Here is a 16732-nt window from a genome sequence, read left to right on the forward strand (position 1 = left end):
AGTTGTTTCAGTGTCAATGTCCTTGATTGGACCTTGTTGATCTGGGCAACGTCCGAGCTGGTATGACTTCATATTTATCTCTCTCACTCATGAAATATATGCCTATAGGCTTGGAGGAGGTGTCAGGGTGTGGGGGTGCTTTTCTAGTGACACTGTTGGGGATTTATTCAAAATTGAAGGCATACTGAACCATCGTGGCTACCACTATCCCGCAGCGACACCACATCCGGTTTGCATTTAGTTGGACCATTATTTATTTTTCAACAGGATAATGACCCCAAACACACCTCCAGGTTGTGGAAGGGCTATTTGACCAAGATAAATGGACTGATTCTTATACAGTGCTTTTCTATTCTCCCAGAGTACTCTAAGCACTACATACAACATGCCACATTCACCCAATCTCACAAGCACTTTCTCTATATATAGAGAACTACATTCACACACATTCATACTCCGATGGATGCATCGGAGAGCAACTTGGGGTTAGTATCTTGCCCAAGGATACTTGACATGCAGACTGGAGGAGGCAGGGATCGAACCACCAACCTTCCGATCAGTAGGTGACCTGCTCTACCTCCTGAGCTACAGCCACCCCTGGAGTGATGGAATGCTGCACCAGATGGCCTGGCCTCCACAGTCACCTGACATAAACCCTATCGAGATGGTTTGGGATGAGATAGACCGCAGCGTGAAGGCACAAGGGCCAGTGTAGGTACTGTACAATCTTGAAAGCGAACCATTTTCTTAAGCCAGAACACCAAAGTTGAGTCATGACTGGATCTTACTGCATGACCATGACCAATCCCCAGTCCTCAGTCCTATAGAAAATCTGTGGAGGAAGTTGAAGCTTTAAATCGAACAGCAGAAGATAAGATACATAACAGTTTTAGCATTGATGTAAAGAGGAGCAGGCCTGTCCTGAGGTTTGTGCAAGCCCTTTGACCAACTAAAACAAATGTGTTACCACTGTGCTTGGCGGCTGGGCTGCTGGTCGTGGACGTGGCAGTCCCTCTGGCTCACCGAAGTCTCCCTCCGATGACGATGTGGGCTCCTCCGGCTCACTGCGTTCCTCCGGCTTGCTGAGCCAAATCATTTCCAGTCAGTTGAATTTACCACAGGTGGATTCCAATAAAGTTGTAGAAGCCTCTACTAGATGTGAACAAAGAATGCACCCGAGCTCCATTTTTGAGTGTCATGTCCAAGGTTATGAATACTTATGTACATGTTATATTATTGTTTTTTATTTTTAATAAATGTGCAATAATTTTAAATAACTTTTGTCATTTGTCATTATGAGGTATTGTATATAGAGTTTTCAGGTGAAAAATGAATTTAATCCATATTAGAATAAGGCTGTAGCTAGTGCTGTCACCGTTAATCTCGTTAAAATTCTGTTAATGCCATAACCACATTAACGGGGCAAATCTATGTTAGCGAGTTCATGCGGATAGCTCCGTGTGTGGGACTGCACGGCCCTAAAGCATTAAGAAGCTAACCGTGCTAACGCTAGACGCTGTGCAGTCCCATGCACGGGGCGATCCGTGTTAACTTGCTAACAGAGATTTGCTGCGTTAATGCGGTTATGGCATTAACATAATTTTATCGAGATTAACGCTGACAGCACTAGCTGTAACATGAGTAAATAATAAAGCTAGCCATCTGGAAGTCATCAAGACAGATCACAGTGCAGAGCAGCAGAGGTGACCATTTGGCTTTCTGTCGAGAGCACCAGCATGATCCATTTCTTGTACATTTGGCACATCTAATCCTAACAATAAATATACAGTAAATGGTGTTGCAGACTCAAGATGATCTTAGATTGCAGTTTGTTGCAAAGACGTGCTATATTTAGTTCCAACAACTTCATTTTGCATTCATTTGTTGTCTAGACAACCAAAGCCAATGTCATCTATGAGCAAGTTTAATTCTCTGTGGTAACATAGTGCTTCAAAAAAAGATTGCATGGCACCTGTTCTATAAATACAGTGACCCTGGCTATGAATCACTATTATGATACCAGACAGTGGTAGTAAAAACAAAGAGGACATTTGTTATGTCAAAAGATAATTGATTATTTTGCAGAAAGAAAAGGTTAGAAGATTAGACATTGCTTGAATAATCATTCTCTAATTAAGCCAGAAATTATCTTCAAACATCCATATTTTTAAAAGAGAAAACACTTCTGATATGACCAAGTTATAAAAAACAACTCTATTAATTATTAAGTTGCCATTAATCAAAGCAGTCTCTTGATGCTTTTGTATCCAGTGTTGTTTTCTGAGTGAACCCCTGGTATTACTCACTGAAAAAAATATGTTGTTGGATTTACTTAATTCAATAGTGGACATTTGTTGCACACAGATGTTTTGGTTTGGCAGCAACTTAAACAATTGAGTTAAATTAACACAATTTATTCATGTTCAATAAACCTGTGCAATTTGTGTTGATAAAATGTGACTTAAACATGTTTTGATGAAGTAATTTGAGCTCATGGAATATTTTAATCCTTCACAATTTTTTCACTTTATCCCAACACGATTCAGTAACTTTTACCCAATACTACTTGGTCACTTAAATACTACATGTTATCTTCAAATTACATTTTGCTATTATATTCTAGTATCAAATACACAATTTTCAAATGGAGGCCTTATAACAGATTGTATTGTTGTCTTCCAAGATGGTTGCTGGCATCCACCAGTAACCTTTCAAAACAAAATGTCTAATTTCACTGCATTGACAGTAGGTAAAGAATTAAACTGACATTACTCCTCTACTGAATCTATATAAATCAACAGTTAAATAATGTCAGTTCTTCCATTCTTCAATTATAACTAAACAATTTGAGGTAATGTTAGTTTCCTTTAACATTAAATTAGGTTACTGAATTGGCAAACACCTTCCTATTAACACTACCCATTTTACCCCAATAACTAAAGAAATTAGCACTTGCAGGTCAAAACCTTTATTCAAGAGACGCAAAAATAACATTGATACAGTGACATCTTGGTTCAAAACAGCACACTTAGAAATATTCAACGTTCTTTACTTCAACTGAATGAAACTGAAAATACCATTTCACACGACCCATATGGGATATTTAGACTGTATAACTGTTCACGCTACATCTCTTCACTAGTAAAAGAAAGAAAAATTACAAAGAGAAATTGAAAAATGCTGCCAAACAGACAAACAGAGAACTTGTACAGAGCAAAAGGAAAAACAAACAACAACAACAAAAAAAAAAAAACAGCCCTGTCCTCATGGCAGTTGCAGAGTATATAAAAATCTGTTCCTGGAATTGAGCTTCAAAAATGCAGCAGAACAAGTGTGAGATTTAAATGTCCTCTCACCTAGAGCTGATCACCTCGCATGCAAAAACGTGAGCTTTCCTTGCAGGAGCAGTTTTGTCTTAGTTGTGAGCTTTTCTTGAGAGCTGAGTTGCATCCAACTCCATTACCACCCTTTGAATCACCTCAAAAGTGTAGCAGAGTTGTGATGGGTAACTCAAATTGAAGGAATAAAAAAGGTCCAAACAGCATGGCTACTGCAAAGGTCACGTTATCCAGATCTTGAAGAACTACTATACCCTCGATGATGATGCCAACATCAGAAAAGTCATTGCCTGGCGCATCTCTGGAGACAGATGTTCATTGTGGTTTTCTCAATCTGTGCAGTGGCCTCAGTCAAGTCCTGGTTAAACACAAAACATTTTTTTAAGATTCCTTTTTAAACTCATCTCTTTTGAATCTACCAGTTCTAATGTTAGAGTAATTTAAACCATTGCAAGCAACATAGTAAATAGCTATAGCCAAAGAGTGGCCTGCCATGCTGCCACTCATGGTCTAACAGGGTTTCTAAGAGGGTGAAAAACATAATAATTTCAAATGCTTTACATTAGTTTTTGTTAGAAAGACACCAGCCCATCAGAAATCCAGGTTATGTCACTCAGAAGATGTTAGAATTTAGACTTTCAGCCCCACAATTTGGTTAGCTGTTGGTCAGTTGGTCATTTTTTTTTTCAAACAAAAGCTAATGTAAATATCGGTGGGATTTTCCTTTGTTCACTAGAATGACAAATTTAAAGTTTTTTCACACTGATGTGAGCCCTAATACAGGGGTGGGGGTGGGGCCTCAAGGGCCCGCGGCCGAGTTCACTACCAGGCCTCATGTGAACTTCAAGACATGTTGACGAGGTAATTTAGCCATTTAAATCAGCTGTGTTCGATTCAGGATACAGCTAAAACATGCAGGACACCGGCCCCTGAGGCCTGGAGTTCCCCACAATATGTTTTTCACTTTGTGGCAGAGTCATCAAAATGGATGGTTTTACCACTTTCATAATAGGGGGTTATGGAGAAAAAGTGGAGTGTTTGGACCCTTGTGTGACAAAATTAACCTTGTGTTTTAATTTCAGTACTGGAATCACTTAGCCAAATTATTAAAGAGGACTACTGGTCCTAACCAGTCCAATGAGGATCAAGTGGATAACTAAATGCATTTTTAAATGTTGCAAAGCCACAATCTACTCATAAAACACTCACCATGAACTCCTGCACCAAGATGTTGCAATTGTCTTTCACACAGATGCGGAGCACTTTGATGAGGGACTCCCTTCGAGCATTAATGTCATCCTAAAGTATTATAACAAAGAAAACAGAGATTTGTGAACTCAAAATTTTCAGTAGCACAGAAGAAAATGATACCAGACAAAAACTCTTGACTTTTTAAACCAGTCAACATGCAACACCAGCATCTACAAAGCAATACCAAAAGTTCCTGTTTGACATCAACTTTATGGATATATAGTTTCCAGAACATATATTTTAAAAAAAAGATAAAATTTTTCTCAGTGGGCCAGTAAATGCATGATGAAAATTATGGCATCCTTTCAGTGGAATCAGTACTCACAGGTAATAGTTGACTGTTTCAATGGATGCAGCATGAAAATCTTTTACTGACCTAATGCAATACATATACACTTTGTAGTTAAAGAATTTTAAAGTTCTTACTGTCATCATGGCAGCTACATCCTTTAGCTTTGTGCCCTGTTCCCCCGATCACTTTGCAAACACTTTCAGCAGACTGTCAGAGAGAAACTCAGCTCCGTCAGAAACCTTGACTGTAAAGGCATGGTTGGGATGCACTGGGATGCTGCATTTTATCTGAAACAACATAAAATTATTTTGAAATAACAGCAGGCACTGTGCTTGGTTAATCAGTAATGTTTTGTTGAATAAAACCTGTGTTTCCAGATCTCATGGGATTAAAAAAAATCCAAAGATGTTTGTTTCTGATTTGCAACCCAACAACCCACAAGTTACAACCTCATTTTAGTTCAAGTGTGCATTAATGTGAGCCCAGTAATCACCTTTCTGACAATAGATACAGGTATAAGTTAAACCTATGGCAGATTTAGGATTTCTCAGTTGTATTAATAGGGTGGTCTATTGGTGTATGCATGCACCTAATAACTATACAAAACCTATTATAATTAAGTTACAGAAACCTTAAGCAAAAATAGAATATACTTTCTCACCATAACACCTTGAACCCACAATCCATCAGCTGACTCCTGGTGAAATGCAGAATAGAGGTCGTCTCTCAATCTGCAGCAAAAAACCCTAAAAACAAACAAAAACAAAAGGACAGCAGGTGAGGGCAGGAGGGGTAGGGATGTAAGCTAGCATAATGCTGCTGATGATATTAGCTAAAGCTGTTCAATGTCCAAAATCTCACTAACACCACGGTGCAGTAAATACACAATGTAACTGAAGAGTCAGTTGACAAATCTATTCACACAGAAAACCAAATTATGTTATGTTATGAGTTATGTGCCAAAGACAAATTCAAATGAAAAAGCGCCAATTCTTTGACAACAGATAAAACAGCAAATAAGCTAACAGCTCTTTTTTTTAGCATGTTACATGGCGACACTCTAGACGTTTAACTACATTTGGCTGAAATATGGTAAATATTAATTCAAAAAATCAAGACATACCAAAAAACGTAGAGTTGACTGCTCGACTTGACTGAGATGGATGCCTTTTTTAAACCACGATCCAAAGCCCGCGAGATGAAATCACGCGTGGTTTCTCGAGATTTAACGTTGCTATATTATTGACTTACTTCACCTGAACATGATATGAACAATTTAATACACCCTTTCTGCATATCATGTAGTTTTTACACTATATATGTCATGGTCCTGGGTCGGTGACCCAGCGCTTTGAGTTTGTTATTAGTGTTTTCTAGTTTATTCTGTTTTGTATTGGTGGTTGGGGTTTGGTTGTGTTTATTTTCCCTACCTGCGTCTCCCTCGGTGCTCTGTTCATGTCCCCGTGTTGTTATGTAAAACAGTCTGTGTGTTTCCTGTTTTACTTTGTAGGGTTGTGTCTCGTTATGTCCATTAGTTCCAGCTGTGTCCCCGCCTGTCTGCCATTACCCGATTACCCTGTGTGTGTGTGTATATATAGTGGGTGTCGGTCTGTGTTCGTTGTCGGCTCGTCTGTGTTTCATGGTGTCCGTTCCTCGTCTGTGTCTCTCTGCTTGTATGATCTCAGGTTTGTTACTTAGCTCACCCAGTTTAGGTTTATGTTCTGTCCTGCCCTCGGTTCTGTTATTTGTGTACTGTAAATACTCTCCCCTCATTGCCTGTTTTGCCACTCCACCACTTGTAAATAAACCTCACTCGAATCACCAGTCGCTGTCTGCATTTTGGGTCCTCCTTTCCTCCACACCACACGGCTCACCCCGCCAGCCGTGACAATATAGTTACATTTAACTTTAAAACATGAGGCAATTGTGTTAAATACATGCAAGATGCTTACATAAATCCAAGAGATGGCCAGTCCCTTTTTTTCAGTGCTGAACAACACCAAACACCTTTAGACAATGTGAAACCATGTTTATTGATAATAAAGATGGAAATAATAAAGTCTAAACATCAATCTTGACATGAGATATGGTTTCAAAAAGGGAAGGTATGGAAAGTAAAAAACAATGGTTTATATGACAGGCACGGTATATGGGCTGCAGTATTGAGAAAACATGCAAACTCCACAAATTCATGAATCTGCCCCAGATATCTTAGGTAAATTGATGAATTAGCCATGAACAAGAAATGGTGTCTAAAGTTTATATAACAAAATACTGTAGGAATGCATGGTGAAATGTGAGTTGTGAATTATTAGTAATACATTTCCTTCTTTCTTTTCTTTTTTTGCTTTGTACCAACTTTTTATTAATAAAATATTAAATTCCATTGTGGAATAGCAGAGATTTTGAACCAAAAACTGCAAATCTTAAAGCTGCAAATGGAAACAGAACTTTTGAGTGTGTCCTCTGTGTGAGGTGCCATTGCCATCAGAAGTGCTGAAATGTTTAGGTCGGTGTGCAATACATTAAAATAAAATCCAGTTAATGTGAGTAGGCAGTGTTTCCCAAGTTGAAAGGGGTGTGAAGGCAGACAAGTGAATATTTTTGGCAATGTAATCATTCAAATATTTATTTGTCTTAATTTATACACGTGCACAATTGCTTATAATAAATAGAAGTGGTATCACTAAAGAATAATCATAACACCTCCGTAATTACAGAACCCAGCTATATAAGATGAAGGAAACAAAACTAGGTAACCTTTAGAAATGAAATATTAAGACGAACATTACAACATAATGAATAGCAAATTGAATAAAACAATAACATGACAACAACGACAAAAACAACAATAACAACAAAATATGTAAACTTCTAATGACTACTTAACATCTGTCAAATATGTTATTAAAGCCTTTATTGGCTGAGTGCAGGAATTTATTATACATGTGTTGATAAGAATGTTTAAGGTTTAGTGTAAAGATTTAGCTACAAACTGACGAACATGCAGGGATTTCACTGATGAGCACAATGGCAACAGGAAGAACCAAATAACCACTTGGTTCAAATGACACAACTACTGTAAAGGGATGTTGATTGCCAGTCAATATGTTTATGTATAAGCTTTTACCAAATGTAGTGGTATTTTCTCATTTCTCAATTTTGTGCCTGCTCTCTTCTCTAGTTTGAGACTCAGACAATATGTCAGTTTGACATCGTACAGAATGTCTCAATTCCTAAAATGCATTTGGAGGAGAGAGGAGGCACAGGTGGCTGTTTTTTTTAAAAAAAAAGAGTTTACCGGTACTGTGGCACTTCTTTTCAAAAGGAAATATTCAAGATCTAAGAGTAATGCTCTGATTAGAAAAAAAAATGCTAAACTTGTGTTCCAATTTCCCGTCAAAATATAAAGAAATGAAGGGTGGCTCAAATCTTTTGCACTGTATATGTTTCAAAAATGTGTATACTGAAGTTCTTTTTTCTTGATTCTGATTCTGATTTTTCTACGCAGTGGTATAAAGTATAAAAACGATCATCATAAAATATTTTAACAGGAAGGAGCTTTTCCATAATGAAGAGCACAGCCGTGTTTTTTTTTCCTTTTCATTGAACACTATCTGCAGACACTACGCAACAACACAGAAAGCGCACTTATTACAGATCACCAAATCACTTGCTACCCATGCAGTTCGCAAACTTAGCATCTTCCTCCCTTTAAATACGATTCCAAGTCCTCTGTTCTTAATTATGTACTTTTTCGATTCTCTCTACCGAGGATGAAGCGTTCAATACATTCCTGAAGGGATCTTTACGTCTTATTTCTTGTGTTTTAAAAAAGACAAACAAAACCCAAAGAAAAAAACAAACAAACAATCAAACAGAGGGATAATGAGAATAATCCCCACCCCCCGTTTAAAACAAAGGGCAGTGATAATCCATAGTGCAGCCAGACAGCGTCCTCTGTCTTCCTTGCTCTTCACACCACAAATACCTGGCGAGAAGATTTGGATTAAGACTAATGAACTGGGAGTACAATAATCTCCGTTCACGGCGGAGGACCGCCTCATTGTCTCGCTGTATGATTTTTGTTTGTGCGCCTTCGAAGGCTAAAGACGATGTCTATCCGGGGATATTTTGTCGCTTTTTACAAATGCACATTTTTTCTCTCCCTGAGGATTTTGTTTCTTGTACCTGCAGGGTTGCAGGTCCGCAGCCAAGGGGATTCTCAGTCCTACAACAAAGTGATGGACAATATCACAGTCCGACAAGGAGAGACGGTCTTTCTCAGGTGAGTCTCCCCTCACACAAGTGTCTCCCTTCTGCTACTGCTGTTTATGAATTCCACCGCCAAAGTTAAGCACTGCCTGTAGGCTGCCCTAAATGAAATATTTGGTATGGGATCGAGTAGCAGAAGGACTGACGTGCTGTCTGTTTTATCATGCAACCGATGTTAAAAACGGGCGGGGGGTTGAGCGGATTAGTCTGTGGAAAACACTCCATTCAGAAACGACACTGCTAATCTTCTGCAGCTGTTAACTAGAGACACTGGTTGTTTTAATTGTTGTGTGACGATGCAGAACTAAAGGTGAGGGGGAAAGCGTGTTTCTGGAAGGAGGGCACGAGCAAAAACTGTTGTAAAGTGTTTGTTGATGGCTGTAGATGAACAGAAACATAGTTGTGGTTACAGAAAAAAAAGAATTGAGTGGCAAGTCCGTAAGATTTACACACGTTTTGTTTCTTCAGCGGTCCCCAAACCTTAGTTGGACACAGGGATTTGTGTTACTTTTACGTAATGCAATGTTGAGAGCAACAGAACCAATAAAAACAACAACCAAAGCAATTAATTGTATCACTGTTATAGGAATAGTGTTACTACTTGATGTTTAAAGCAGGGCTGCTCAAAGTTAAGAAGGGGCAAATAGAACCAGGCTGAAAAACAACAACCCACATTCATCAAGTAGGCTTCTGCTGACAGTGACTTCCCATATGGAAAACTGACAGCTGCATAAGTATCAATGAAATCTTAATAGCCAAACAAAGTTGAAAAAGCTCACTGGTAATATCCAAACCAACTATAATTTTATATTTAAGTGATTTAGTTGGTGGAATTCTTTCTTCAACTCACTTCATCCATTTGCTAAGTCTGCCAAACTAATGGCCACAGGTCTTTAACCACTCACAGTCATATGTCACTATGCTGCGAAAATAAAAGGATTACCATATGACATGTGTAATTAACAGATCGAGTCATGAGACAATTTCTAAATTATCCCAAGCTTATTGTTTCTTGCCTATTTTTGCGTGAAAAATATCAGCACATCAGAGAAACCCATTCACTGATATTATCTTCAAGAGCCCAATGCAGACTGGCTGACAAATATACTGCTTGCTTTTTCTACAAAATGCTCTTCATAATCCATTGTTTGGACATCACAGAGGCCTCTTCTAAAAGGTCATCAGTATGGTAAATAATGAACATAACTTGGCTGTTCCTTCGTTAGGTGTATGCTGACACAATAGGGAGTAAGGCTGGGATAAAGTGCTGATTAAACAACAATACAGCAACACAAACTTAATCACAGCGTGCTCATTTTGCATTTATGGAATTAATAGAAAAACAAAATAAGCAAACAGGAGTAAAGTTGTTTCACAGACTTGGAACATTTTTTCTCCTTTTAGGATTTGTAAAGCAAGTCCTTAAAATGGCAACTGTTGCAAAAGAGCAGTTAAAATTTATTTCAGTTTTACATGTGTGTTATTGTATAATAGTAAATCAGATTTTTCTGACTATTTTGCACAATTTTTAACCACAGTACTAGACTCTTGCTGAAATACTTTATAGTCCCAATCAAGCACTGTACTGACTGACCTACCACTATTTCAGCACCACCGATAGCAATCTATCATGCCCTAATATTGTTTAGGAACAATGTCAAGTCCCAACAGCATGTAACAGAGTCAAAGTTGCTCTAGATCAGTCTAAACAGCAGAGCTTGTAGGGCAAAAACAACAACAACACAAAAATACATAGCATTATTGCTCCTATCCATATTGAAACTGTCATGGAATGTCAACCCATCGCTAACCCTGAAACAAGGTCAGTGGGATTGGCAAGTCTAAACCTACTATGATGCATATCAGTCCTTCAGGCTGAGCAGTAATGATTGTTTTGGTCTGATTCATACATTCTGTGGCTGTGCTGTGCTTTGATCTTGTTAGTGAGTGCTTGCTCATGAAGTCACATCAGTTGAAAAGACATCTGAATCTAAAGCACATGCATTTATGGTGCTCTATACACAAGACTGCCCAGCTTTATAGAGTCGATGCTTCTGAACAAATATATTTTTCTGTAACTCCTGATTTGCTCATGAAATCAGGATCTTTTATGTTTATGGACGGGAGGGATCTATACTATATCAGCTGTAGTTTTAAAATAAGCAGGGATGCCTGCATCAAGTAAACCCTCACATTAATATCATTAATTGTTAAGATATTTTACAGATGATATGCAGTGGGTTTTAGATGTGATGATTTGTTTGCATGTTTTCCTTCATTATTTACATTCTGGGGATTCTTGACATGAGGGCAATTTTTATAAACAGGACAGAGGATTGTTTGTGTGATCAGGCAGCCTGCCAGCTGAGTCCAGAGTCTTTCTTTTTGTTCCATCCAGAACAGCTTCTGTTTTAGGTTTAATGGCAATAAGAACTGTGGATGTGTACACAAAAACAGCATGTAAGTTAAAATCCATGGTCTTACAACCTTAAACATTTCCAACATAAAATAACTTAACCTTCTACATTAAATTGATTAAATTGATCTACAATGACCTTTACTTTTAGTTGTACAACACTGAAAACACAAAACTGTGACACAATTCAACAAAAATATTTTAGAGGCAGTCAGTTTATAGTACAGCAACAAAAGAATATAAAAAAAGAGGACAGAGAATGAACATTTAGCAACATGTTTGAGTCACACTGGAACCTGAGCAGGATAAAAGGCCATCATAGTATTAGTAATCAGGTAATTAGGTAATTATAACTAAATTACCAAAGTAATAACCAGGTAATATCAAAGTAATATAATTGTAGCAACAGTGGTTCCAGCTGAGTAACATTGTACTGAAATTAATTTAATTGGAAAACAAGAGTAAACCAATTAGTAATAGTAGCATAATAAGAATTTGATAACCTGCTAGCACTATGAAGGTTATGTCTGTGCATTTGAATTTACACCCATTATTAGAATGGCTTTAAATGGTAATAACCTCATAATAATAAGGTTGTACTGACTGATGTTTTAGAATAATAGGAATAATAGGAAAGTATTATAATATTATAATGCCTCAGTTAATCCTGGTTCCCCAGCATCCTACTTTGCTTAAAAGCAATAATGTAAATGTTGTGTTTATATTTCTGACTTATTAAATGGAAACATTGATGGTACGTGTGGTTTCTGTGTAATAAGCAGGAATTAGGGTTGCAAAATGCAAAACTGCCTATTTCTAGTTGGTAAAAAAATTAACCTATTGAAGGACATGTTAGCTGGAAATATCTCTGGTGTTTTTTTGGTTATATAAGTAGGAATTAGGACTGCAAAATGCAAAACTGCCTGTTTGTCATTAGTACCACATTAATAACTTATTAAAGGAAACGTCAAGAAATGTGATAATTACCTAGGAATACCTGTTGTAGTTTAGGTGTAATAAAAGGAATCTGGGCTGCACTATGTAGTGATTAACATGGTATTAAGTAGAAACAGGCAGTTTTGCATTTTGCAACCCAGATTCCTTTGTATTACACAGAAAGTACCACTGATATTCCGAGGTAATTATTGCAATTCTTAAGGTGCCCTTATTATTTTTTAAAAAGAATTAGAATTGAAGCATTATAATATGGTAATACTTTCCTATTATTGTAAAACATCAGTCAAAACAGTCTTATTATTATTAAAGGTTATTACCATTTAAAGCCTTTCTAACAGATGATAATTCAAATGCACAGACACATCCTTTGTATTGCTAGCAGGTTATCATATTGTTACCAAGGTATTACACTAGTGCCTCTAATTGGTGTTGCTTCATGGGTATAGCTTTGTTTCCACTTTATTACTCCATGTTTTGTCCCTTTGTTATTCAGTAAATGAATTTTAGTATAATATTACTCACCTGTAACCATTGTTGCTACGATTATGTTACTTGGATATTACTTGGTTATTAGGTGGTAACAATGTGCAAATTTCCATATTATTACCTTTTTGCTCCCAACTTATTACCCAACTATTACCTCATTATTACTAATCAGTAGTCGAAAGCACTACATTAAGACTAATTATCATTTTATCTTGATGTGAACGGACTCACTAGTTTATCCCTGCTAAGGCCTCCTGTGGCGAGAGTATAGAAAGTTGCTGCATAGCAACTAGCAGCATAGGCACATAACCGAAAACAATAGGAATACAAAAATATGATGATTCATTTTTCTCTATTGACTTAATAGAAAATAGTTTAAATAAAAAAAAAAATCACTTCATCAGCACTATTAATAATAGTCCATTATGGATGTGGATCTGAACATCTAAAGTGCTCAAGCATTACAATAAACTGAAACATGAAAATGCACAGATAAGTTGATTTTGCTTTTTACCTTGCTGTGGCTTTTACCTATGCTGAAAGCCACTGCTGACCCAAAGGCTTGTGTCACATTTGCCAAAAAAACATTATAATGATCCCCTAGACCTTTGGGAAAATATTCAGTGGACTGACAAGATAATAATAATAATAATAATAATAATAATGGATTGCATTTATATAGCGTTTTCTAGGCACCCAAAGTGCTTTACAATTCCACTATTCATTTACTCTCACATTCACACACACTGGTGGAGGCAAGCTACAGTTTTAGCCACAGCTGCCCTGGGACAGACTGACAGAAGTGAGGCTGCCATATCGAACCGTGGGCCCCTCTGGCCAACACCAGTAGGCGGTTGGGTAAAGTGTCTTGCCCAAGGACACAACGACCAGGACAGAGAGAGCAGGGGGATCGAACGGGCAACCTTCCGGTTACAGATGAGCTTCCCAACCCCCTGAGCCACGGTTGCCCCATAAAACAAGATAAAAGTTTAAGATTTTGCAAGGTTTGCATCTCGTACAGCTGGTATAAAACTAACTCAGCATTTAATAAATAGAACATCATATCAACAGTCAAACATGTAGTTTGTGTTGGGGCCTCCTTTGCTCCTTCAGAAACTCGAACAACTTGTCGTTGTTGCTGTTGGAACCATAAATTCTGCTCTCTACCAGAATATCCTGACTATGGAGCATACCCTTATGTCCTGCTACATAACCCTTGGGACACAGTAGGACAATGATCCAAAACACACCAACAAGTCCACCTCTAAATGGCTAAAACCCCCCAAAATGTTTTGTTGTGGCCTCGTTTGTATTTAAGATGAACAACTTTAATAATTGACCGACGCGTTTCGGCTTGTGGCCTTCATCAGGGTCATCCTGATGAAGGCCACAAGCCGAAACGCGTCGGTCAATTATTAAAGTTGTTCATCTTCCCTCAAGTGTTGATGGAGTTCCTGCTTTGTGAATTCTCACCCCAACCGGTCGCAGCAGATGGCCGCCCCTCCCTGAGCCTGGTTCTGCCGGAGGTTTCTTCCTGTTAAAAGGGAGTTTTTCCTTCCCACTGTCGCCAAAGTGCTTGCTCATAGGAGGTCATATGATTGTTGGGCTTTTCTCTGTATCTATGAAGCGCCTTGAGGCGACATTTGTTGTGATTTGGCGCTATATAAATAAAATTGAATTGAATTGAATTGAATTCTTTCATCCTCTCCATGCACCTTGGAAGAAGGTGAAGTTGTGCCAGAAAATTTTTGCTGCTAGTTTGTATTTAATCCAATAGAGATGGTTTGGCATGATCTTGACAGGCTGTTCAGGCTCAAAATCCCTCCAGTATGACTGAATTAAAACAATTCTGAAAAAAAAGAGAGCGCCAAAATTCCTCCACAGCAACGTGAAAAACTCATTGCCAGTTTGCCTGTACATCCTGCTGCCAAGGGTTGAACAACCAGTTTTTAGGTTTGGTGGATAATTACTTTTTTCATCTATTAACAATTTGTGTCCATGACCACGCGAAAAAATAGATGTGTTTTGTGACTATTTCATAAACTGGTGTGATATCATGCTGGAAACTTAGATTTATTTTAAGGATTAATGTATTACTATTTACTGTTTACTTTTTGTATTATTCCATATTTCTTCACTTATATTGTACTCCACCAGCAAGGTGTTTGAGAACCACTGTTCTCAGCCAAATAAATTACTTTTATTTGAGGGCGAGAGTAGGACTTTGGATAGGATATTGTTATTGGATATGGTTTATATGGCCTTCATTAAAGTTAAGAAAGTTAATGCATTCTGAAAGGACTCATTGGGGCAAAAATGACAAAGATAAAAAAACCTCTTTACTTGTAGAGGAGTGTCATTTACTTGTTAAAACAATGCAAAATGATTAAACAAAGCAAGTACTGTAAGTTTAGTCATGTTATTTAATTGCTTTGCTCTTCTGAAAATGTAATTTACACCAGTAATTTTTGCCACAGTAGTAGAAGGACATCATGGTAATTAAGTGGGACAATTTTCAGTTGCAAAATTTTAGACATGGCCCAAATAAATAGTCACAATGCATTATTTAGTTAAATGTATGATGATTTAAAACCATAACCAGAGACTGTGCAGATATTTATTTAGTTACAATTTAACTCAAACAAGAGGCAAAGTATTTGAGGTAGGTTCTTGAGACCATACATTAAAATACCTCCCTCAAAATCAATGTCAGTAGATCCTAGATCAAAGTAGGGAGGATGGGTATAGGGCACATTGGAGAGAGTGTAAATTTTTAAATTTACATGGCTGCTATTTGTTTGGTTGTTAGTGCACTGTATTTGATTTCACGTGCGTACATGCTAAGCACTGTGTAATTTTATAATTACATGATGGGACAGTTGAAATCTATTTTAAAGAAGCGAGAGAACTGCTGTTTTGGTCCGTGTAAGTATTTTTAATGTCTGTCTTTGTGTATGAGTCACATGTTTGTGTCCCGTTGTCTGTACTGACTATTGTTGTGAGGTGTATTCAATTCAATTCAATTCAATTCAATTTTATTTATATAGCGCCAAATCACAACAAAAGTTGCCTCAAGGCGCTTCGTAGATACAGAGAAAAACCCAACAATCATATGACCCCCTATGAGCAGCACTTTGGCGACAGTGGGAAGGAAAAACTACCTTTTAACAGGAAGAAACCTCCGGCAGAACCAGGCTCAGGGAGGGGCGGGGCCATCTGCTTCGACCGGTTGGGGTGAGAGAAGGAAGACAGGATAAAAGACATGCTGTGGAAGAGAGACAGAGGTTAATAACAGATACGATTCAATGCAGAGAGGTCTGTTAATACATAGTGAGTGAGAAAGGTGACTGGAAAGGAAAAACTCAATGCATCATGGGAATCCCCCGGCAGCCTACATCTATTGCAGCATAACTAAGGGAGGATTCAGGGTCACCTGGTCCAGCCCTAACTATATGCTTTAGCAAAAAGGAAAGTTTGAAGCCTAATCTTGAAAGTAGAGATAGTGTCTGTCTCCCGAATCCAAACTGGAAGCTGGTTCCACAGAAGAGGGGCCTGAAAACTGAAGGCTCTCCCTCCCATTCTACTTTTAAATACTCTAGGAACAACAAGTAGGCCTGCAGAGCGAGAGCGAAGTGCTCTAATAGGGTGATATGGTACTACAAGGTCATTAAGATAAGATGGGGCCTGATTATTTAAGACCTTGTATGTGAGGAGCAG

At 37.9% G+C, this 16732-nt stretch overlaps 1 protein-coding gene and 1 long non-coding RNA gene across 10 annotated transcripts in view; one reads left to right on the plus strand and one right to left on the minus strand.

Moving 5' to 3' along the window:
- ntm (neurotrimin) overlaps positions 1 to 16732 on the plus strand; it is a 384314-nt gene that overhangs the window by 264983 nt on the left and 102599 nt on the right. For 5 of the 8 annotated variants that reach the window (XR_014876329.1, XM_085173856.1, XM_085173858.1 and 2 more), the window contains exon 1: positions 6877 to 9169. The exons of 1 other annotated variant lie outside the window; for it this stretch is intronic. Coding sequence is in view for 6 of the 7 variants with exons in the window: in XM_085173856.1 (XP_085029982.1) it covers positions 8997 to 9169 (173 nt within the window). In the remaining variant the exon portion in view is untranslated. Of the gene's footprint in view, positions 1 to 6876; positions 9170 to 16732 lie in introns of those variants that run through there. 2 more of the 8 variants (XM_085173854.1, XM_085173853.1) reach the window with 1 other exon arrangement.
- LOC146509303 (uncharacterized) lies at positions 2343 to 6195 on the minus strand. Of its 2 annotated transcripts, XR_014876331.1 has the most exons (5): positions 6005 to 6195; positions 5543 to 5627; positions 5016 to 5168; positions 4548 to 4637; positions 2343 to 3696 (listed from the first exon to the last, which is right to left on the minus strand). It is a non-coding gene; the product is annotated as an uncharacterized LOC146509303 (long non-coding RNA). The 2 variants fall into 2 exon arrangements; XR_014876330.1 differs by lacking the exon at positions 6005 to 6195 and having other exon boundaries at positions 2344 to 3696; positions 5543 to 5995.

This window comes from Neolamprologus multifasciatus, chromosome 10 (assembly GCF_963576455.1).
Source record: "Neolamprologus multifasciatus chromosome 10, fNeoMul1.2, whole genome shotgun sequence".
Lineage (NCBI taxonomy): Eukaryota > Metazoa > Chordata > Actinopteri > Cichliformes > Cichlidae > Neolamprologus > Neolamprologus multifasciatus.